General features: G+C 44.0%; 1 protein-coding gene across 4 annotated transcripts in view; it reads left to right on the top strand.

The window, feature by feature from the left end:
* The window catches only part of LOC115558374 (protein diaphanous homolog 3), a 235635-nt gene that overhangs the window by 73031 nt on the left and 138735 nt on the right, over positions 1–23869 (top strand). For all 4 annotated transcript variants that reach the window (XM_030376446.1, XM_030376444.1, XM_030376445.1 and 1 more), the window contains 10 exons: positions 2266–2402; positions 3538–3643; positions 10335–10445; positions 11150–11268; positions 12068–12184; positions 17253–17371; positions 17496–17560; positions 17955–18059; positions 19995–20297; positions 23597–23711. In XM_030376446.1, the coding sequence (XP_030232306.1) occupies positions 2266–2402; positions 3538–3643; positions 10335–10445; positions 11150–11268; positions 12068–12184; positions 17253–17371; positions 17496–17560; positions 17955–18059; positions 19995–20297; positions 23597–23711 (1297 nt within the window). The remainder of the gene's footprint in view (positions 1–2265; positions 2403–3537; positions 3644–10334; positions 10446–11149; positions 11269–12067; positions 12185–17252; positions 17372–17495; positions 17561–17954; positions 18060–19994; positions 20298–23596; positions 23712–23869) is intronic.

Here is a 23869-nt window from a genome sequence, read left to right as displayed (position 1 = left end):
TTTATTTGTCATCATATAAATGCATTGAAATGTATGAACAGGATGATGCGTGGAGGTGAGACAGCAGAGGTGAGTCTCTAGGAGTGAGTTACCAAGGGCAGAAGTATGCTCACTCTGGGTTTAGTGTCCTCTTTGCTCCAGTAGCAGCAGCAGCGTGGGATTGGAGCCAGCAACCATCAGATTACCTGCAAGGAGCCGGTGTGTAGCGCGGCAGGCCCTGCCAGCCTAACTCCCCGGCCCTCCTGTTCACTGAGTCTCCCGTAGTCTGTGTTCCTCCATCGCTCTTCGTCGCCGAACACGCAGCACTCTCGTGTAATCCAGCGTCTCTACAGGCACCAGCCCCTCTCCCTGCCAAGACCTTTCCCTGGCTCCTCTGGCATTATGGGATAGCTTTTACCCATAGTGCTGGAGAGGGCAGGTGTTGTCTGCCAGCTGTCTGAGCAGCTTAGAACAAGGGGGAATAAAATTGATGAAAAAGGAAATCACAAACCCTGCTATATGTCCCTCTTGTCATGGCCGTGTCACTACAGCCTTGATGCTGAAATAGGAAAAATAAAACAAGCATGACTAAACCATATCAATAAATAATACACATTTTTACAATTTACATTTGACAATGTCTTAAACAGGTTAGCGGGTTGGTTTAATCTGTAATTTCTAGCAAACAAATGACATTTTGCAGACTGGACACTGGGGTGGAAGTCCCCAGTGGACACTGGGCTGGTAGTCACCCTAAACCACAACACTCCACACAATGGGGAGGAGTGTTGCCCCAAACGACCCTCTGAGCTACTTTCTGCTCCCTGGATTTTGCTTCTTGTTGGCCCTTCCTCTTGAGGTCCACCTGTTCCTGGTCAACACAGGGCCACCATCACCAGGTCCTAGTCAGAGCCTGTCCAGATCTCTTGTTCTTATAGTAGAAGGATGTCTGGATAATAGTGGTGGTGAATGCTGACAGGTCGAGGCGGTTTGGTGGGAGGCAGGCCAGTGTAGAGGCTAATGTCCCAATCATCCAACTGGACCCTGCAGTAAGGAATCCCTCGTGCTCTCCCTCATTCTTGTCCTCGCTCTCACTCTCCTCCTCTTGCTCACTCGTTTTCACTCTTTCTCAATCTCTGTCTCTCTAAAATGTAAATACATGTAGAAATGGTGGTTCCCGTATAGATTGTCTTACATTTTCTTGTCTTAGAAAATGTAAGACAAGCCCGTCTTGTTATCCACCAGAGAACCAAGGTCTGCCACACTGCTGGGTTTGTCCGACGGTCCCCCCCCCCGTCCCCCTAAAATGTCACAATTAACTGGGACCTGAGGGTCAGGAAACACAGAATTTTTGCCAGCGCTTCCAGCAGATTTGTTTTGCTCTGACCTTTCTGTTGAATATCAGACATAGACAGGTGTACATTTGCATGTCTTTTGGTCATATCTCGTGCTGGTTATTTTGTTCCGCTATGCTCATTGCCTGTCTGTTGCCTCATCTTCTTCCAAGGATTTCTGTGCTTTTGTTTGAGTTATTCTTTCCACCCATCAATTTATTCAACAGGCATTCTTTCAGCTCTGAAACATAAAAAAACACCTTGAAATAATTCTGGAACTGAATAATTTAATAAAAAATAAACTTGGTTGCCTTTTAGGTTTCACTGTTTACCTGCAATTGAACGCATCCACTCCTGTAATTGAACTGCTGCAACACGGCCAGCCAACCATTTGCCTTTGTTGCTACCAATGATGACCTTATTCAGGAGTATCTATTGGCCTGCTTGACAACAACGATTTCCAGTGTAAAAACAAATAATAACACCAAAACTCGCTTGCTTCATTGCTTCAATATAATAAAATTCACTTCATTATTATTTGTTTTAAGTATTTGTCTTTAATGTTCTAAGGCTTTTGCTCTATTTGGGGCTGTCTTGGAATAACCATTTTTAAAGGATTAATTAAGCTGCTGTAATCATGTTTACACTTATTTAGTCTGAAGTTATCTAAGCAAGTATCCAACATTAATAGATGTAACCAGCCCATTGCAGATAGATTTGACCAATTGAAGGTTAATAATGAAAATCATTGCTGACAATAGTAGAAATTTGAAGTTACAAATAAAACTACACAAATTATACAGAACATATGTCTATACTATATGCACAATAAGAAATGTAGGTGCAAATGTAACACTATCGACCGTAAGGGCAGACTGTATTAGTGACGGTGTCTGCTCGTCTATTGAAACTTTACATGAAGTGTGACTGTAATCTCTGTGTTTGTCTCCAGTATGGCTTGGAGCGTATCCTGGGCGAAGAGAAGTCTCTGGCTCTGTTGGCCTTGGCGATCGAGCCAAGCCAGTCAGCCATGATGACGGACGCTGTCAAGCTCCTGTCCGCCATCTGCATCGTAGGCGAAGAGAACACGTAGGTCCTTTCTCTCACTCTTTTCAACAGCGTTCACTCAACTTTTGCGTTCAGATGGGAAATATAATATATATCATTATATTATTATCAATGGAAGGTGCCCCACTGATGTGCTGATAGTGCTGATTGTTCTGTCCAAACCTAAATAACAATTCTACATGGCAAACGCAGGCGTCAACATGCCACTTTCACTCATAATTATTGACATTCTTTTTACATTGATTGCTTTCTGACTATGTGTAATCAAGTGTTAAAATGCACTGTTAACAATCTCAATTGGTTAAATTATAAATAATAGCTCTGTATTCTGACCGCCATCACGGATATAGAGTGTTTGGTTACATGGGTTCCCGTTCCTAGTTTATCCAGTCAGGAAATTGAACTCCACAAAGCGGCGTGCATGCACGTAAGGCAGCAGGATTTCCATGTTGACTGAAAATGGCAGTCAGGCGAAGCTTCAAGCCCTCCCAAGAACGGCTTACAGAACCAAACCCACCAAGCGAAAACAAAAAGAAAGAAGACCAGAAAGCTGCCAGGGAAAAATAAGTCCTGACATGGGAATGAGGGAGGGCGGTACTACCTGCAAAAATTGACAGGAAGTTAGCCAAAACGCCAAACTCGCGAACAGCGTCTTTAATACATATGTCAATGCGCACTGTGGAGCACATATGACTCAAGTTGATGCCGCACTGTCGGCGGTGTGTTGAGGCATTAGTGGAGCCCTGGCGTAAGGCTACGGCACCATGGACCCTGCACTACCCAGTTGGTCCCATAGCGACACACTGACATTGTCTGGTGCTGGTTTGAGCGAAATAATTGCAAAGTTGTTTTAGTAAAACATGCACTAAATGACCAAATAGTAAACATTCAATAACAGCCTCACCAAGACTTTTACTCAAAACGGAAAGGAATATTGTGAAAAATGGGACCATGTCAGTGGAAAGTAATCATTCCAGCTGTGCAATATCAATATAACAGTGCTGGAATGGTAACGTTCCATTTCTCCAATTCTGCATTCTGATCTCCATGTGCTCAGAGAGGTCCAATAAAAAATAAATAAATCAACAGAATATGCATATGACTTACAAGACGTTTTTGTTTGTGTTTTACTCGTGTGTCTGGTGTTCCCCTGTAGCTTGGAGAAGGTACTTGAAGCCATCACCGCAGCCGGGGAGAAGAGAGCCATCGAGCGGTTCGCTCCCATCGTACAGGGACTCCGAGACCGCTCTGTACAGCTACAGGTGAGTTATAGGGCTTGAGGTTGGGGTGTGGTTTACCTGGTGTACCAGCAGTTACGTTGTGATACCAGTTGAGTGATTTCTTTTACCAGATGATTGTTGTAGCAGGTGCGTGTATTGTACCAGTAAGTGTATTGTCCCATGGGAGAGTGCTGTACCAGGTGATTGTGTCGTACCAGGGGAATGTCTCACAGCAGGCGAGTGATGTACCAGGCCAATGTGTCGCACAGGCGAGTGCTGTACCAGGCCAGTGTGTCGCACAGGCGAGTGCTGCACCAGGCCAGTGTGTCGCACAGGCGAGTGCTGTACCAGGCCAGTGTGTCGCAACAGGCGAGTGCGTTTCACCATGTGATTGCTTTGAAGCAGGTGGATGTTTTACTGGACCAGAAGAACCCAACACATCACTATCGCATTCCACTTACTGTGCTCGTCAGCCTCATTCTCTATTCCATAGGAGTATTGATCGACCGATATATCTGATGGCCGATATTATCGGCCGATATCTGCGTTTTTTACGTGTATCGGTATCTGCCGATTTTTTTATTTATCTTTTTATTTATCTTTGCCGTGATTAACAGAATTTTTTTAAATTGACACATTGTAACATTTGTTACCATCGTTGTGTCATTTTTATGATATAAATTGAGAGAGGCTTAGGGGCCACTCACACTAGGGCCGCGGCCCCGTGCCCGAGCTCATTTGCATACTAATGTCTAGAATGTTTGGCTAGTGTGACCACGCCATCCGTATTCCAGCACAGAACAGCCCCTTGGCCACGACACACTTGGGAGAGGTGTGCCATAGCCAAAGTACAGATGCTAATGAGATGACGCGCGCGGATACGCAACGTGAGCTGGATGACGTAGTCCTTGCGCGACCCTTCTCTTCCTGCAGCACGGAACAGGCAAACTTGCCTAGTGTGTGTGCGCCCTTAGCCTGGAAATCCAGACCCACATCTAGAAAGCTGTAGGGTCTGGGTATGAGTAATGAAATGGCCCAACTCGAGGGGCTGCACCAAGCATGCATTTGAAAGTATCACTGGATAACACTATGACCAATCAGAAGAATACAAGGGGTGACGTATCCAGAACAGTGGAGCTAACCAATAGATAAGACTCTTGCCGTAACCGGTCGGTAAAACAGCAACGCTTATGGCACGCCTATATTGATACATCGATATGATTGATTATGTTCTGGGCCAGGGGAGGCCAAGAATATACACTAGTATATTGCACGTTCCCGGAGTGACTCGCTGAGCAAATTCAAATTGTGCTCTCGCGAGAACTCTGGATTTCCAGGGTATTATCGGCTCCAAATATCGTCTCAAGAAAATCGCTATTGGCGTATCGGTTATCGGCTAAGTTTGATTAAAAAAAAAAAACTGTATCGGTATCGGCCCTAATAAATCTGTATCGGTCAATCTCTACATAGGAGTTTGAAATGTATTTGATCCAAACCTCATGGTACTGACGATAAAACCCCAGTTAAATCATTGGCTTAAATCAGCTCACAGTGGCATATTGTATCCTAGTGTATTGTGTTGAATAAAACAAGTCAATTACGGTATACATTTTTCATCTGTGCAATTTTGACTGTATGGCAGGCATGAAATGTACATAGCTGAAATGCGTTGGTATGTTGGCAAGATTTAGCAAATGTGAGTTGTGTGTTTTATAGCAGTACTGGTGGGGGTGGACGAGAGCCAGTTCTTGCTTAGACTGGCTTCCTAAGTGGTTGACAGCAGCACAATTAAAAGCCAGGAGACCTGAGCTGGCACTGCCATGGAATGGCCTGAGCCACTTGTGGACCAATTAGCATTTCAGCCACGTCTCCGTCTCGGCTATTAGCAAGCCACACAACCATCTATAATGCAGTAGGAACCTTGCATAACCTAGCCGCTAACCGCTAATTTAAACAGAGGTTGTTTCACTACATGTGTAGCATTAGTATAGCCCTTTTCTCTATCCCCTCGTATGTATTCTTCACGGTTTTCCCTCGGTTTTCTTAGATTTTTCTGCTCTTTTAAACTGAGATCCATTACAAGATTTATGTTGCTATTTCAGCTTGAGGTATACATTTCAGGAATGAAATATAATCATGGTGTTGTGAAGTCTGAGTTCAGAGGAGGAGTGTCCATTGGTTCTTGGGGTGCTGTTGGTTCTGAAGACTTTTCCCTCACTGCTGCTGCTGCGACGGTCCACATTATTACCATTCCAGCCTGAGAGCTGAACCTAGTTATGTTCAATAGAGTTAACCGAGTTCCTCAAATCCCTCACTGCTCCCTGATAATATTTACACAATCCCTACTCCCTGATATCATTTACACACTGTAAGGGGATGATATCCTGTGGGATAATGAGTTTGAGTCTGCTGTAGTAGTGTGGTGTGTGCTGACACACATTGCTGGTTGCATGGCAGACTTTTCTCCATTTAAATAGATGACACACAATCTAGGAATTTACAACTACCATATATTTTACTACTGTTATCATTCCCTTTATTCATTCCTCATATCCTTTCACAATTTCTTCCTATTTGTCTTTTCTTACTTCTATTCATGTTCTGATTATATCTCAACCGTTGCTTGTAACTTGCGTCGTATGAAAGCGTTGACTTAAGGACTAAATGTAAATGTATTCCTTCGCCCTTCATCTTTGTCTCTTCATGTATTCCTCCTATTCTCTTTATTCTCCTTATTGGCAATTCCTCGGCATCTTACAACACTCTCATTCAACTTATATGAGTGATGAGGCTCTTCTTCTCTGTCTCAATCCCCCCCCCCCCCTTGTTGCATTCATGTTGTTTGTAGTGTTCTGCTGCCTGTAGTGTTAAGAGTGTGTTTGAATGCATCCTGCTGTAGCTGGCACCAGGGGAGCGGAGATGAGGGAGAGAAAGTCGCAGGGGAGGTGGGTCAGCGGGAGTCCCTTGATATGTAGAGGAAGGATGACTGAGGGTGAAGGGGGGAGGCGAGGCACTAGTTGAGCATGCAGGAGATGAAGACAACAAAAACGGGAAAATAAAAACGGCGGGATGTTTTTTAAAAGCGCATCGCCTCTCAAATATTAATGCCTTAATTAGGGACAAGCAGAGCCAGAGTCTGTAAACAGACAGATGTTGAGTCATTAAACCACAACCTTCCTTATTACCTTAACCGCTGGACGTGATTCCTTTTCCTCAGTATGTCTGGCAGTGGGTGCTTTAACCCTATACATTATTTACCCTACACGTTATATAGGCTCAGCTTAACGCTAGCGTTCTGCACTGCTGAGACCTGCAGACAACTTTTCACGCCCTGGGATCTGGTCCTTTCTCTACTGAAGCAAGCCTCTCTCACTTGATCTCCCCCCCATAGCAACCCTGGCTCCCTCTGTCTCTTTCTTTGTCTTTTCCTCTCGCCCCTTCTCTCCCATGCTCAGTACTGCCCTCCCCCCACATCTTTACCAGTCCCCTGCTCCCAGTTCTCCCTCCCTGGCTCCCATCCCTCTGGTGGATGTTTTACTGGACCAGAAGAACCCAACACTGAGTGAGGATGTTGGGTTCCCCGCATCCTCACTCAGTCAGGCCCGCACATAATAAAAAAAAAAAAAAAAAAAAGAATAATAATAATTGATCGAGTTACAGAAAACTCGGTCAAGAAAGATGAGAAGAATTCATAGAATTCGAAGGCAAACCCATGCGTCTAGTTTGCTTGGAAGCAATATCAGTCATTTTAGATATCCACTCAAGTCGCCACTACAACTACTACAACTGCTTTTTGGGTTTGAGTTCGTTGAGTTGTTGCACATAATGTTGGGCCACTGTTTTTCAGTTTTTTGACTTCACTGAATGATGATGTATGTGAGCCCTTTGCACTGATAAAAATACTGACCATTCATGTGGCTGTTTGAGCATGGAAAACATGAAATGAATGTATGTTGGTTCAATTAATATACCGTGCATAGGTTATGATTCTGGATGATTTTTTAGGTAGTGGCCATCCCCAAAATGCACCAGAATACAGGAAATCATATCTACCAAATTCAAAATTGTGTAGCTTCTCTCAGCTCACGTTTAGTTGAAGTGTGCAGTCATGTGGCCCTCTGATGGTTATGATGAAAAATGTGGCCCTCTTTATCATGAAAGTTGCCCATCCCTGCTCTGGCTGGTGCGAGGAGCTCAGGAGAATCGTATTGGTTAAGAGCATGTGAGATTGCAGTGGGAACCTGTAATATTCCTAAAATGTTAGAACATTACAGTCATCTGTGATGATTGTAATGCTCTCACGTCTCACTTTAGCCCAGCCATGTTGAGGTGTTACCTTTTAGAGAGAGAGAAAAAAATCACGCAGGTACATCACCCTGGTGTGGTGGTTGACTCTTTAATTGAGTAAGGCTTTGCTTAATATTAAGGTAATCTTCTGAGACAAATGGAAGCTGAAGGCTAAGTATAGCCGAAATGCTAATAGAGTGAATAGTTAGCACAGACCTATATATGTCCTTTCGATGTGAAGGCTTCTCTTAAACTCCCGATCATTTCAGAGTGTCGTGGCACAAAAACACAACTTTGATAATCATGTCATCCTTCCTATGCGAAGTGTATCTGTCTCTCATTCCACACATGAGTGGATCACTATTAAATAATTGATTGAAAAAGAATTCCGTTATGTGTTTGCCGGGCGTAGATCTGTAAAGCCAGGAAAGCGTAGAAAACACATCGGGGAGAGGATGAAAATGGCTCCCAGAACAGCCAGCTTGGCCTTAAACGGACTGTTTTGTTGGGCTCGTCTGCGCGTGCAGTTGTTGCATTAATATTTAAATCACCGTCTTTCGTTGACTGAGGAGCAAAGGATGTACATTAGTTATGGTTGTGTGCTTTGGCTCTATACTCATTAAGAATGCATGTGCCGTGCAACTCATCTCCCCCCTAGACGGATTCAGCTTCCTTCACCGCCTCCTTTGTCTCCTCTCTTTTAATATCTTGTTCTTCCTGGTCTCCGGCCACCCCTGGTTCTATGTTTGTTGCGTTTGGTGCGGTCTGTGTTTGGACGAAATCCTGGGGTTCTTTGTTCTCTCCCCGACATGTTTGGTATGCTTTTGTATTTTCAGGGAGGAAATTTGCTTCTGCGTTCTCTCCTTACATGTCAATTGGTGTGGTTCTCTGCCTCCATGTAAAGCAGTCTGGTTCTCTGCCTCTTTGTGAAAGCCAGGCAGTGTGGGGTTTTCTGCCTAAACGTCTGGTTTGTGTATCTTCTGTCTGTTTGTGTGGAGCTGTTCTTGATGGTTCTTTCCATGAATACATCGATTTATCTTTGTTGATTATTTTCTTTATTTCTATTGTATTTGATTCTTTGGGCCCTATCTTGCATCCAGCGCAATTGGCTTTCTACACTGACGCATGTGTCATTGCTAGTTTGCAACTGGCGCAGAGCATTCTTTTCCCTCCACCGCCACACTCCTGTAAATTAGGGAATGATCTTGCGCCCCAGGGGGCGGTTCGGCAAAAAGAGGAGGCGTGTTCTGGCGCAAACGTTCCCTGGTGCTGTTATGCAGTTTCAGAAAACATTTGCGCCACAAACCAGGAAATACCTGGTTTAAAGTCAGTGGCGCGTTGTTCAGATGCTATTTTAAAAGCGCATGCATAATGTTGCTTGTGCACCTCGCGCATACACTTTGCTTCCCTCATCTACCTAGCCACACATTCTTGGGAAATTATTTGGGAAAGAACAGCTGATACAGCGGTAATAAGTTGTACTTTTAGATCAATGCATCTGCAAACACCGTACAGCAACACATATTTTCTTGACACAGACATCGTGTACAAGCCCATAACTTTTAGGATTGATGAGTATTTGATCGTGAGAAAACATTGTTTTACCGCGATTGACTGTTAAAAAGAATGAATGAATGCTGACGCGCGTGTGTGTATGTGTAAAAATAATTAATGAAAGCGGGCGCACGTGTGTGCGTCCATCTGTTTAAACACGCAAAACTAAACACGTAACGAATATTACAGGCAATGTATATTAACGGAGGGACGCATGCATATTAGGAACACAAGTCGATAACGATAATGCATACAATACTGGTAAGAAACTATGTTTGTTAATGTATTGCGTATATCATTAAATAGAACCACAGCTACAGCATATCATATGTGTGTTAATTTTTCTTTGCCGAAATTTATTCGAGGTCTCAGTGTTTTTGAAGTTGTGGAAGAAATCGCTATTCCATGTGTGAATTAGGCCATATTATTTGGCCATAAACTGAGCCATTTGAAGTTTGAAATTCATGTGTTCATGCATCTGTCTCATCGGAGACTGCAAACGCGCTGTCAAAATATCAACTCGTCAGATTCAAATGCGCTCATGGATCTTAAAGGGGATGGGAGATGGCACTCTCATTGGTTTATTGCACGTTACGCCCAAACCACACCTACGGGTATTAAGGCTACTTCAAACCAACCCTTTTTAGATTTGCGCCGGGCGTAAGAGTAATTCATGCGCCACGTCGCAATACAACCGCCCACAAAGCTACTTGCGCATGGCGCTTCTCACTTGCGTTTCAGACCGTTAAAATAGGGCCCTTTATGTTTGTTTTGGTATAGGTAGTCGACCCTAGACCTGAGGGCATTGCAAGGAGGGTCTCATGTCCAGACTGTGGGACTGTATGGTTTGTTTTCATGTTTAACCTCCTCCTATCTCTCCTCGGGGGTCCAGGTGGCCTGCATGCAGCTTATCAACGCCTTGGTGACGTCTCCGGACGAGCTGGACTTCAGACTGCACCTCAGGAATGAATTTATGCGCTGCGGCCTCAAAGAGATATTACCGGTGAGGCGCACTTCACCATCGTTGGCCCGTGCACACACACACTACATTAACACACCCTCACCTTGTATTAATATTTAAATCAGATGTCCACTTGAGTGAAATATTGTGGATTTGCTCTGGCAAATAATTAATGAATCCTGGTGGAGCAGCCACACGCCTCTACGCCCGCAGCTACCCACCCCGAGAGAGCCAATGGGATCCCTGGCTCGCGGCCCCCCCAGCCGACGCGCTCACCTGCTGTAAACAATGCCACCGGCTGCCAAGTAAACAAATAAATGAAGGCGTTGAGCTGAGCTGTGGCGGTTTATCACGGGGGGCTGTGTGAGATGAAGAGACCGCTCTGATTGAGGCCTGCCCCATCTCACGCTTTATGTTTCAATGTTGATTAGTCTCAAAGTTTAATCAAACCCACCCCATCTCTCTCGCTCATGACTTTGCCTTCAATATCTTCACTTGCGATGTCTGACCTTATTTACTCTCTTCCCTCATCCTCCTTCTCTTCCTTCTCTCTCATCTTCTCTCTCTTCTCATCTCCCTCTACCCTCTCTCTTCCTCTCTTCCTTCTCGTCTCCCTTCTCTCTCTTCTCATCTTCCTTCCCTTCTCCCCCTCGGCTCTCCCTTCTCATCTACCTCTCCCTTCTCTCTCTTACACTCTCCCTTCTCCCTTCTCTCTCTTCATTCTCCTCCCTCCTCTCCTCCTGAAGCACCTGTCATCCACCAGGAATGAGGCGTTGGAGATCCAGCTGAAGGTGTTTGAGGAGAACAAGGAGGAAGACATGATGGAGTTCTCCCACCGACTGGAAGACATCCGCTGTGAGATCACATATCCTTTCCTTCTGCTCTCGCCACAAAGCGCGGTACACTCTAAAGCCCGAGGCACTGTCTCTGGAGTTTGGAGTCCATTAGAAACAGTGTTCACTTGGATTTTATGAGAAAATAAGAACACAACAGCCTTGTTACCACTCTGTTGATTTTAAGTCCCGCTTCATGCTTCATTCCAAGGCTAGAGGATAAAAACAGGAGGACAGGGAGATGCTGCTTATAAAACATTAATATCCAAATAACACATAACACACACACCGCATTCCACCTGTCATTTATAATTCTCTTTTGTCTGTTGGTACACTCTGGTGTATTTAATGTAGAAGGTATTATGTATAAATACTTTTATTCAATCAGAACTGTCTCCGTGAGCTTAAACGTTTATTTTCAAAGTGTGCCCTGCCCAAGAACACAGCATTATTATAAAACCAAACACACAAAGACGTTTCAGTTGAGGACAATGTGAAAAGGAAAATAAACTCTCCCACATTAATAATACACAATAATATGCAATAGTAATCTAGTCTATTCCTTAAGTTCGACTCAAATAAGAATGCGTTTTATTTATTTACTTTCAGGACACTCATTACAGGGCACAGGATATAGACAACAATAGTACAAATAGATCATGAATAAATAAATACATTTGACTGGACACAGAGACGCTAGGAACAATAACCAACGGAGGAGGGAAACAGACAGCTGGAAACGCAGATGGTTTCAAACTGAGTTGAATACACTGGTGTATTTAACGTACGCTCCACATATTGAAGTGCGTGTTGGTCCTTGACTGGGTGCACTGATGTGGGGGATGTGTTCAGCGTGGTCCAGAGCATGGCGAAGGACTCCAGTGCTGAGAACTACTTCCTGTCCATCCTCCAACACCTGATGCTAATCCGCAACGACTACCTGGCCAGGTAACCACTGGCACACCTGAGGAGGGGGGGAGATTGTGTGTGTGCTGGGGTTGTGGTGTTTGCGCACCTGCGTGTGCCTAATAGAGAAAGACCATTGCTTTGAACAAAAAAACACGCACACACACACGCACGCACACACACACACACACACACACACACATACATCTTTAAAATTGAGTATGCCGTGTGAAGTGTTTATGGCCTGACCCCCTCCACGACCTTGACCAACAAAGAGAACGGCCGCTCTTTCATCTCCGGGCAATCCTTGGCCAAGGCGGATCTCCCCTCGCTCCTTCTGAACAGGGCTCTTTTCAAAGGATCCCTTAATGTGTGCGTGGTGCGCAGCGTGCCACTGCTAAACCTCAGCTTAATCAAAAGATGAGCCCGTGATTTGGGGAATATGAAATGTAACACCCGCCGACACTCCCGTGGCGGGGGAAAAACAACACGCATGTTCCCTGTTCATTAGTCCCCCAAACGGATGATTAATATCCCTGCGTCTGAAGCCATTAGGGAACAGAGAGTGGAGACGACAACGCGCGCGCGCGCACACACACACACACACACACACACACACACACACACACACACACACACACACACACACACACACACACACACACACACACACACACACACACTCTGCTGTGACCCAGGGACTTGGATAGTGAAGAATATCCAGAGGGAATGCAGAGATACTCTCTCATTATTAGTATAATTATAAAAGGTGTTTTCAGAGCATTATCTGCTCTTGCTGGGCTTTGGGAATGGCACCAATACCTTAGGTGCAAACCCCCACACACACAGAGGCACTCTGATCATACACGCAATGTGTTGCGTGTATGATTTAGTTTGAATTGTGCTGCAACCTTTAAACCAGTGCTGCTGGTTCCAAGTATTCAGCTGGCTAACGTAGCGTAGCATAGCATGTGATCCCTGTAGCTAGCACTGATGTACAGAGCAGAGAGAGCACTGCAGCCCAGCAGACCTCATCGTCTTCATTGTCGTCCCTGGCTCCGGGTCACTGCCTCACATGTTCCCACACCTGCAGCGCGTCCAGCGCTGTAATCCGCTCAGGGACGTCTTGTTATCCTCGAGTCGACTACATCCTTAAATGAAGTCTGTAAAGCGTAGCGGCTTCCCATTAAACTAAGACACAAGTCCTAATAGGCATTATTATCACCAGGTGCTTCACATACAGGACGAAAGCCCTTTAAAGTGTTGAACTATGAAATATGTCTAGTTCAGAACATGATTAATTCATTGAGATGTATGTGTATGTATATCCGAATTTTCCATTCCTCTGCTCTTGTCTGGAGGCCCAACGTGTGGAACCAGAGTATAATTGAGATCCCTCTCATGGTACGTGATGTAGCGCATCAGTCACAGGGCTCTCTTCTACAGATCAGAGCGCCAGCACCCAGCTGAGTCATCCAACATATTCAGCCGCTTCTGTGAGGATCTTTCACTGCCTATTTGCTAGTTTCACTGAATAAACGCACCTCTCTTGATCATACTCACCTCCAGAACATGACCGCAAGCAGCCCTGTGTATGTGATTCTGAACCTATTAACATACCTACCTAGACTGCCTGCTGTGTCTCAAATCCGAGGACTTGATCCCAGATATCTTTTAAGTCAACCCAGCCTTACCCCCCCACCCCCTTCCACCTCCCGTTCAGGCAGTTTTCCCTAACAGCACCTCTAAAAGACACGAGAGACCAACATCGGCAGTGACCTCCTCTGAATCTCAAATACCTGCATGCTCATTATTTTAATCTTTAATTAGTTGTGGACCGACCACTGCGTAGGACGCGTAGTAAGGTCAACTTAAAATAAATCAATTGAATTGTACAATGCGCCACCAGAGTCGAAGGCTGCTTTATGATAGCGGGCAGCTACCTCACAGCGGAGAGACGGACGTGGCTGCGTGGGGCGCGGTAAGGGGGCGGTGGGTTGAAAGGCCTGCGGAACACACGGCCACTTGCTATGCATGCAGCCGCAGGCCGTGGGCTGCTGTCAGATAATGAGGGAATCAAACGAGCTCACCTGGATCTCTCGCCTCCCAAGTCCTCCCCCCCCCTTCACCCCATCCCAAACACACACGTACACATAGGCATACTCGCTCCCTGGTTCACACACAGAAATAGGCAGATGCACACACGCATGCAGACACACACAGACACGGGCAGAGGTACAGAAGCACGGAAGAAGACCCAGATGTGTGTCATAATTATATCAATGTGTACTTCACCTGCTGTCACGTCCACATTTCCCATCTGGAATAAATACATCTAATTAAAATGAAGTTTTGTCTTGTATATCATCATATATATATATATATATATATATATATATATATATCTCTATATATATATATATATATATATATATATATATATATATATATATATATATATATATAATCAGTGGAAGCTTCTCCAGTGAGGAGAGGGAGGAAGATCCTCGATAACATTGTTGAGTATAAAAAAAAATAAGATCGCCTAGACTATTGTAATGAATTAATGTATCTGTGTATGTATTGTTCATTTCCCTGGGTAAAGGGACATTAGCAACCCCTATTGCCAATTGACAATTACTGCAGGGAGGACGTTCCTCCCTCAGCCTCCATTGACACCCATACATTTCCCTGAAAGTGTTGGCGGCCGGTGATAACATGGGGTTCAATGGGAGAGAGATGAGGAAAGTCCTCCTCTGAGTGGGTGTGACTTGCTAAGGGATCTGAATCGCGCTAACATCTATTCATGAATATGCTGGTTCATGGCTGCGCTATGAACCAATAAGCAGGAGCCCTGGCTGTGGAGCAGCCTGGAGGGAGGGGTTATCCCCTCAAGTCTAGGCTAGGAGAACAAACAAACACGCTCAGTCGAATGCCTCGTTTCCACCGAGCGGTGCACTTCTGTTCGTTGCGGTATAGTGCGGCTCTGTTTGCATATTGGCGTTTCCACCGAGCGGTGCGGTTCGATGCGGCCCGGTTCGCTTATATTGGCGTTTCCATCGCCAAAAGTTGGGCAAGGTCCCCAAAATAAATACACTGAGCTTACATATTTTTGTGTTCTTGTTGTTCTTTTAATTGTTTGTTTATCTGAATGTTCTGTTTGATATAGTGGAAAGGATTGTAGTGAATGATTCAGAGCATTATGCATTATAAATGGAATCACTTTTGGTCTTTTCTTCATTCTTTAAACAGTTTTAATTTCGTAAACATAGCCAAAGTGCAACCAATGGCTTCAGTAATTGAGGGCAAAAATAGGCCCAATGATAGGCCCAGATTTTTTTAATTTTGTTTTACAAATCAAGGGTAGGCCTGATTTGACTAATTGGCTTTGCATCCTTTCCTTATGCCCTTGTAGTCCAAGACATGCTGCCCACCAGCTTTCAAAGTACAATGCTGCCACTGGTGGATTCGTATAAATTTTATTTCCATAATTATCCCTCCCTGCTATTTTGTAGTTCACCAAAACACCCTGAAACAACTTGAGTCACACATACTTATGCCACCATACGCCACTAACAGTGCAAGCAGGCCAATGGCAACCAAGCGCGCAGACCTTCCTTCCTCAGTTTAAAAAACACCAGCCGCCACTGATATATATATATATATATATATATATATATATATATATCAACAACTTTATAATATATATATATATATATATATATATATATATATATATATATATATATATATATATATATATATATATATATATATACTACAAAATATATATATCAACAACTATATTTCCTTTACTGTTCAGGAAGTACATGTCAAACCACATACTACACAAACGTGTTGATATTATTGGAGCAGATCTACTGTCGTGCTGTGTTTGTGCCGCCTTTAGTACATCTGCTTTCACAAGACAATCATGGCCCTTTTCATGTGCTGTTTGTTATTTATCCCATTGTAGTAATACCACACAGACAACTTAGCTTCAACTGTTGAAGCTTCAAAACATCTCCCCTTTCACCTCGCCACAAACAACGTTGCCTGGGAATATCTTTTTTGATACAGTAGTGTATTTATTGTGCTGTTGTCACACGGTACAGTGTGTGGAACATCCTCTTCACAGCCAAGCGTGCACAGTACTGATTCTTTTTGATAGCGGTGCCCCAGCTCCTTCTGTGTAGCTCTGCTACCTGCTGTGCCAACGTTGTCACAGGAATTGGGCTTCCTCTCTACCGTTGTCAGACACATCAGACTTGGCTGAGATGTTAACATACAGGCTCTTCCTCAAAACAACTCCTCTTTGCTTCTTTAACAAGGCCAGGTGAACTCAGCTCCAGGAATACTGTAGCCTGGGTATACCCAGGCTGCCTTGCGCGCAATTTCTTTTCGCGCTGCTAGGCCTGTATTCCATGGATCAGATTTTTGCCTGAGATAGGGTACCAATCACAGAACGGGGAGGGATGGCAGGACGATGACGACGTCTATGCAACACACCGAAGCTTGTAGTTTACGTATCCAAAATGGCAGCAGACACGTTACCTTTCGATGCAGCCTTAGATAATGTTCTAAGTACGGTAGTTCAGAATGCAAGTTTATTTTGAAAAAGCAGCAACTTTCGGCGCTAAACTCTTTCATTACCAAGAAGGATGATTTTGCCCTGCTTCCAACAGGCTTTGATTGGCTATGAGCTACGTACAGACTGATATGATAGACATTCGTAGCGCCAAATAAACGGCTCCGGGCAATCGTAAACCACGCCTCAAATACGAGAAAATGAATGTGTGGTTCCCAGACCTCATCTCAAAGTAGATTGAGATGAGGTCTGGTGTTAGCCAGGCTAGGAATACTGTTGGACCTGATTCTGAACAGGGGGGCAAAAATCCTCTGATGTATTAATTTTTTTGCCTTGCTGAATTCTTGATTTCTTTATGATCTAAAGTTTATTTTATCTCTCCCTTTCTCTCCACCATCTCATTCTGTGTGTGTGTGTGTGTGTGTGTGTGTGTGTGTGTGTGTGTGTGTGTGTGTGTGTGTGTGTGTGTGTGTGTGTGTGTGTGTGTGTGTGTGTGTGTGTGTGTGTGAGTGTTCTCTCCAGGCCTCAGTACTTTAAGATTATAGAGGAATGTGTCTCTCAGATCGTTCTCCACCGCAGTGGAACCGACCCCGACTTCTCCTACCGCAAGCGCCTTGATGTGGACTTCAGTCACCTCCTAGGTGACCTTAAACACCTCAGAAAGCTACCTCCTAACTATCTTAAACACCTCCAATAAGCTACCTCCTCCCTATCTTAATGGCACTTAATACTTGTGTATGTTGACATTGTCTCCTTGTTTTCTAGATGTGTGTGTGGATCAAGCCCGGATTGATGAGTACGAACAGAGAGCTTCAGAGCTGGCTCAGAAAGCAAGTTTTTCCAAATATTCCCTTTCTGATGTCTGCTCTTAGTTTCATTGAATACTGCTAAGGTTTAAAGACACATTTCAATTGCTGATTTCCTCACATCTGAATTGAGGAAAGACTTAATAATGCCTTAACTGTGTGTTTGCTCCATTGCAAGTGTAAACAAAGGAAGGCAGCCTCATTTCTACCTTATGAGCAACATGAACTGTATTCTGTAGTCCAGGAAATGGGTTGATACACGTGGATTAATTTGATTTTACTATAAACTATCAATCATTTATTAAAATGCCTGTAATATTGTACTTTGAGCTACGTCAATAATAAACACACAATCTTCACATGGTCAGAGAACTTTTGGGAACCCTGTTCTAACCAATGTGTGTGTGTGTGTTTGTAGTCTGAGGAGGACTTCCTTAGCAGACAGGAGACTCAGGCAGAGCTTCTGAAGTGTGAGGAGAAAATAACAGAGCTCACCACCGAGCTACAGGCCTTCAGGACTCAGGTACACCCAGCTTTCTGGTTATCTCTGTTTCTATTTGTGACGGTCTACCTCCCACACCGGCTCTGTTCAAATATTAGTTCCATCCAATTTTGCTTTGACTCTCTCTCTCTCGTTCTCTCGTTCTCTCGTTCTCTCTCTCTCTCTCTCTCTCTCTCTCTCTCTCTCTCTCTCTCTCTCTCTCTCTCTCTCTCTCTCTCTCTCTCTCTCTCTCTCTCTCTCTCTCTCAGCTACCAAAGCTATAATCAAAGGAGTTTGACCTCCTCTGTTGTGGGATGTATAGCCATATATCTCTATATGGTAATATTAGGATGTACATGTATGTCTTTCTGTTCGTCTGTATTGGCTGTGGTGGGCCGTTGACAGCGTTCCCCACTGTTCTCCTGACACTAAGTCTAATGACATCCTCCGCCGCTTCTGTCCGTTGCTCCATTCCTAATTTTCTCATTTCTCTCCCATGAGGGGGAATTGTTCTAAAAAGCAATTTATTCTGACACCCCTCCCTGCTCTTTCTGTTCGCCTCACCAACGGGGGCCCTCGCCTCTACACGGTCTCCCCCCCGTCCCCCTCACACCCTGTCCCTAGCTGCGTCCGCATGGCGAGATAACTACTCTCTCCGAGAGCACCAGGGAACTTCGCTTTTATTTTCCAGATAAGTTTTCAATTTGGAAAGTAAACGGTGAGAGAATACTCAAATAGTGGAGACTCAGATGGCTGCAGATACATTAAGCTCTAGTGGCTACACTTGCACACAAGCCGCTCTCGCTCTCTCTTTCGCTTTGGTTCTCTCTCTCCTCTGTGTTCCCTCTTTCTCTCTCTCTCGCTCTCTCTCTCTCTCTCTCCTTCCTCTGTGTTGGCTCTTTCTCTCCTGCACACTTTCTCAGCCTCTGCGTCTTGTTTTCTCTCTCTTCTGCTCGTTCTTTCTCCATCGCTCCCTCTTGGTCTTTGTCTTTTTGTCGCTCTCTCTCGCTCTCTACTAATCCGTCTCTCTAGGTTCTGTCTTTTTCTGTCTGTCTCTCTGGCGCACACGCAGCCACCCACCAGTGGTTAAAGGGAGCCGTCTCCCAGTGGAGGAAGGTACGGAGCCCTAGGCCTGACCTTCTGCGTTCGTCTTTAATCTAAAACTGTTGCTTGGATCAATAAGCCATTTACTCTCTACCATACCATTTACAGAGCTTCCCCCGCTTACTACGCAACATATTTTACCTTTTACTGACGAAAAGGTGGCCCACACACACTGCTACATGCACGCACGCACACACACTGCAAACATACGTGCACAGACACACGCACGCACACACACACACTGACACACAACAAAACATCTCCCTCACTTAATCAATAAGTAATCAACAATAATATCTCTTATCACAAGTTCTAATTGTTTTTATCTTAATCACATGATACCATCTCATCATAATAACATTAGATTTCTCATAATCATCACATTATAATCTATTTGATCATGATCAAATATAATTCCCTATCATATTCTAATAACACTTACATTCTCCTATCACAATCATATTACAATGATTTTACATCATAATCACAAAAAACAGTATTAATCTCCCTCATAAATCATATCATAATCAGATCATACTCTTTCTATAATCATAATTACCTATGACTAATATAATCACCATTTTACCATCTCGTATCATATACACAATTATAACATCTCATCATAATCACATAAAACTAATATAATCTCCCTATTTTATCATAATCACATTATACCATACGGTATCATAATCACATAATGTATCTCTCATCACCATTATAACCTCATCTTAATCCCAATATAATCTATCACTTCTCATCATCACAATCATAGCATTGATTATCATCATCACATTATTGCTTATCGTATCATCGCATTATAATATCCATCGTATAATGCTCACATTATAACACTTACCATCTCCCTCTGCTCAGTTTGGAGCTGCACCGGGGGCCTTGACCTCTGCTGCGTCTCTTGGTCTCCATGGATCTTCTGCTCCTTCTGCTGCTCCCGGCTGTCCTCCTCCTCCACCGCCTCCTCCTCCACCTCCTCCACTGCCTGGATGTGGTGTCCCACCACCACCTCCTCCTCCATTCGGTGCTCCTCCTCCACCACCTCCTCCCCCTGGGATGGCGAGCCTCCTAGGCTCCCCCAAACCCCTGGTTCTCCCCTACGGCCTGAGACCCAAGAAGGAGTTCAAACTAGAGACCTCCATGAGACGCCTTAACTGGTCCAAGGTAAGAGCCTTGAGACCCAAACTCAAGACCCATATCTCTTAAGGTCTTGAAATACTTTGCATAGGCTGCATAGGCTGTCCATGTGCTGTCCAACACAGTGATTTGACAAGGGTACAATAGTCACTGCAATGTGTAAGCAGTTTGTTCGATGACTTGAGTCACGGTGTGACTGGACATAATCATCAACGCGTTAGTGTGGTCCAATTGTAGGCAGTAGTGTATTGGAAGGGCTTGATGTCCCACTAGTATGGATAATTCCCTGCGATACAAGCCCAATATGATGCTTTGGTTCAGTTAAAAACCTGCCCTTGTGTCTCTGCTAACATGCCAATTTGCTTTGTTTCAAGGATATTGGTGTCTTTAGGTTAGCAGTGTAGAGCAGTCACTTTAGCAAGTAAAGGGTTGTTGACTCAGTTCCCTGGTGGCTCCTGTGGACCTGAGACTTAAACTAAGAGTTGATGTATTCTAACTAGAGCTGTCAAGCGATTAAAATATTTAATCGTGATTAATCGCATTAATGTAATAGTTAACTCTAATTAATCGCGATTAATCGCAAATTCTTTTTCTATGCTAAATATCCCTTGATTTTTTTGTCGGCTTCATCGGCTTGCTTTGTGCAAATTATTTTTTATTGATAACAACATTGGCATATACACTGATCAAAACAGGACGATACAAAAAAATAGCCTATAGTGCAATTAAACGACTGCTTTGAACAAATGTCATTTGAACATAGCAGTCAGGCTACTGCTTCTTTGTTTTGAGCCAAAGAAAAAAAAAACATTTTTTTTTTTTTTTTTTTGTATAAAATAATTGCGTTAATCGCGCGATAAAAAAATTAACGCCGTTAAATTTGGTTTGCGTTAACGCCGTTAATAACGCGTTTAACTGACAGCTCTAATTCTAACCTCTAGCTGTTCTTCACTTGGTGAGGTACAGCTACTATAAATACCATTTTATTATTCGAATAGTAAGAGGCCCACTGCCACATTATTTTATTAGGTTGACAATACACAGATGAATACATTTGTTAAAGTAAGTGGAAAAACCAAACTAAAAAGTGTGTCATCCAAGTATTTTAAGTCCCCTTCGTTAAAGAAAGTGTGCGTGACGATCTAGAGCGTGTCTCGCCACGGTTAATGTTGCCGTCCTCTAACTTAGCTTCTGTTGGGAATTGGCTCCGCAAACCTTACAGATGTTCCTGGCACCCGCTCAGAAAACCACTCTGCCTGCATCCTCTGCCAGAAGTCATTAAGAACATTCTGGCAGGTTTCTTCATGTGGTCCTATTGTTGGGGCCGCTAGACAGTTCCTTAGCAGATGTTGCTCTTTCTCTGTACAGCGACTGCTACAAGTGGCATTAGCGTGTTGGGTGATTAATAATTGAATGTAATCGGTATGAGGCTACATATGTTTTGCAAAGGGGACCATATGCTTGGTGTTGAGGTGTATTGGAGAAGGAAGACATTATGGGCATTAACACTTATTTTCTGGCAGGGCACAAGATAAGATGTTAAGATGCACAGCTGCCTGGCACGACGTCCCTCCCCACTACACAGAGGAAGTTGTTCCGAAACTGGTGCAATTAGAAGGATCCAAGTTTGCTGTTTACCTTTGTGAACCTTTCGGTTCTTTTGCTGTGTACCCAGCCTTTCTCAGAACATAATTAAGACGAACATAATGCAGGTTCCCAGCCTTTCATGTCTGCACAGAAACAGATCAAACAACATAGCACTCACTGCAGCTACAGCACTCTCTACTTTCCCACATGTATGCTGGGCCGTTGTTCAAGCTGCATTAGTCGTTGACACTAGGCTTTAAATATACCATACAACGAAGCTGTTCGATTCTGTCCTCTCCACGACTACAGGATGTCTATATGAAGGTTACAAATTGACATCTCTGTGTGTCGCAGTGTATTAAGCCGCCTCCACCACAGTCGGTTAAAGTAGGCCTCTCAATATTGGATGAATGCAAATTTTGTTGAGTTAGAATAACCTTGCGCGTATTTAGGAAGCAATTGGACTTATCGGCTGGGGGTTAAGGCTAGGTTATTTTCTGAGAACCCCTTCCGTTTCCCCTTCGGTCACTATGTGTTCAATGGAGAAACCAGAGGAGCGTCAATAAAAATGGTAAACTGATGACATTTCCCTCGCTCTGTTTGTCATTCTCTCTGCGTGTTGCTCCATCCCCTCTACTGTCCTCTGAGTGCTGACAGTCATCACCTTGTTTTCAACCATCAACATCTGGTTTCTGTTCCTCCCCGTGTCCGGTTCAGTTTGACGTGCACCCAATGTGAAGTGCGCTTAAGGGGACAGATAAAAAATATATACACACAACGTCACATGGAGCTTTTCCAAAGTCAATAAATCAGCATTGTGGGACATGAAAGTCTAGTGGTTATGATGTTGAACCAAATTAATTTGGGTTTGAGCAATGCTAGGCATCCTAGAGCAGGGTGCCGCCTTACCACTACCTGCTCCTTCTTGACAGGTATCTGAATCCACTGCTCATTGCTTTTTAAAAAGCACCTGCTAAATTACAAAAATGGTTGAAATAGTAATAATATTGACCGCCAAACACAAGTTTATATTTCAGAAGGAATGTTGTCCATAATATCATAGTCAATATACTCTGCATGGTAGCTTGTGAGATTATGTTGTCAATAGTTTCAATAGTTTCACGCAAAACTTTTGAAATATTCATTTAAATTCTCGAATATGTGTAGCGCAGTGAAAATATACCTGTTCGGCAATACTTTCCTCATTGAGATTTTGATGACAATGATACATCACAATGCCTTGATTTAATATAGCCCACGCTAGAGGCAGAACAGGAGCTAAATATACCATCGATGGATTGACATGCCTACAACTACAGCTTAGTGAATGTCAGTACACACACACACCCACCCACCCACGCACATACACTTTAAACTCAGTGAGCCATTCACGCCTACAAATTAATTAAATCCACACTCATCATATAATTCACCCTCTCACCATGGATTCATACTTGTTACATAATGTTGTGTGTGCGAAGCTCAGGAAGTAGCGCAGGCCCTGCGTGTTGATGGGCCGCTGGGTGTATCAATGGCTCTGATTGGCCGAAAAGGAGCCGTTGATTGTGAAGTGGTCTGAGTGGCCACAGTGGTTTGACGACCACAGTCCGTTTTTTTCCTGATATTTCTGCCATGCTATGTAAAGGTCTGAAGACTGGTGCAATCAGTATTAATTAAACATGTTGAAGTGGGGCTTAATTAGTGTGTGTGTGTGTGTGTGTGTGTGTGTGTATGTTCAGATCCGTCCACAGGAGATGTCTGAGGGCTGTTTCTGGGTGCTGGCGGACGAGGATCGCTACGCCAAGCCAGACCTCCTCAGCAGGCTGGCCTACGCCTTCGGATCCCAAAGACCAGGTCAGTCCGGTTCATTTATATAGTGCTTTCCATGACACCCAAAGCGCTTTTTCATCATGAGTTGTTGAGGGGTATTACACCTCGTCAAAGCTCACAAATCGCTCATCACAGTGAAGAGGTGTGGAGTGAAACTGTCTGATGAGAGACCAGGGGATCAT

Source organism: Gadus morhua, chromosome 14, assembly GCF_902167405.1.
Source record: "Gadus morhua chromosome 14, gadMor3.0, whole genome shotgun sequence".
Taxonomy (NCBI): domain Eukaryota; kingdom Metazoa; phylum Chordata; class Actinopteri; order Gadiformes; family Gadidae; genus Gadus; species Gadus morhua.
This window is presented reverse-complemented; position numbering and strand designations above follow the sequence as displayed.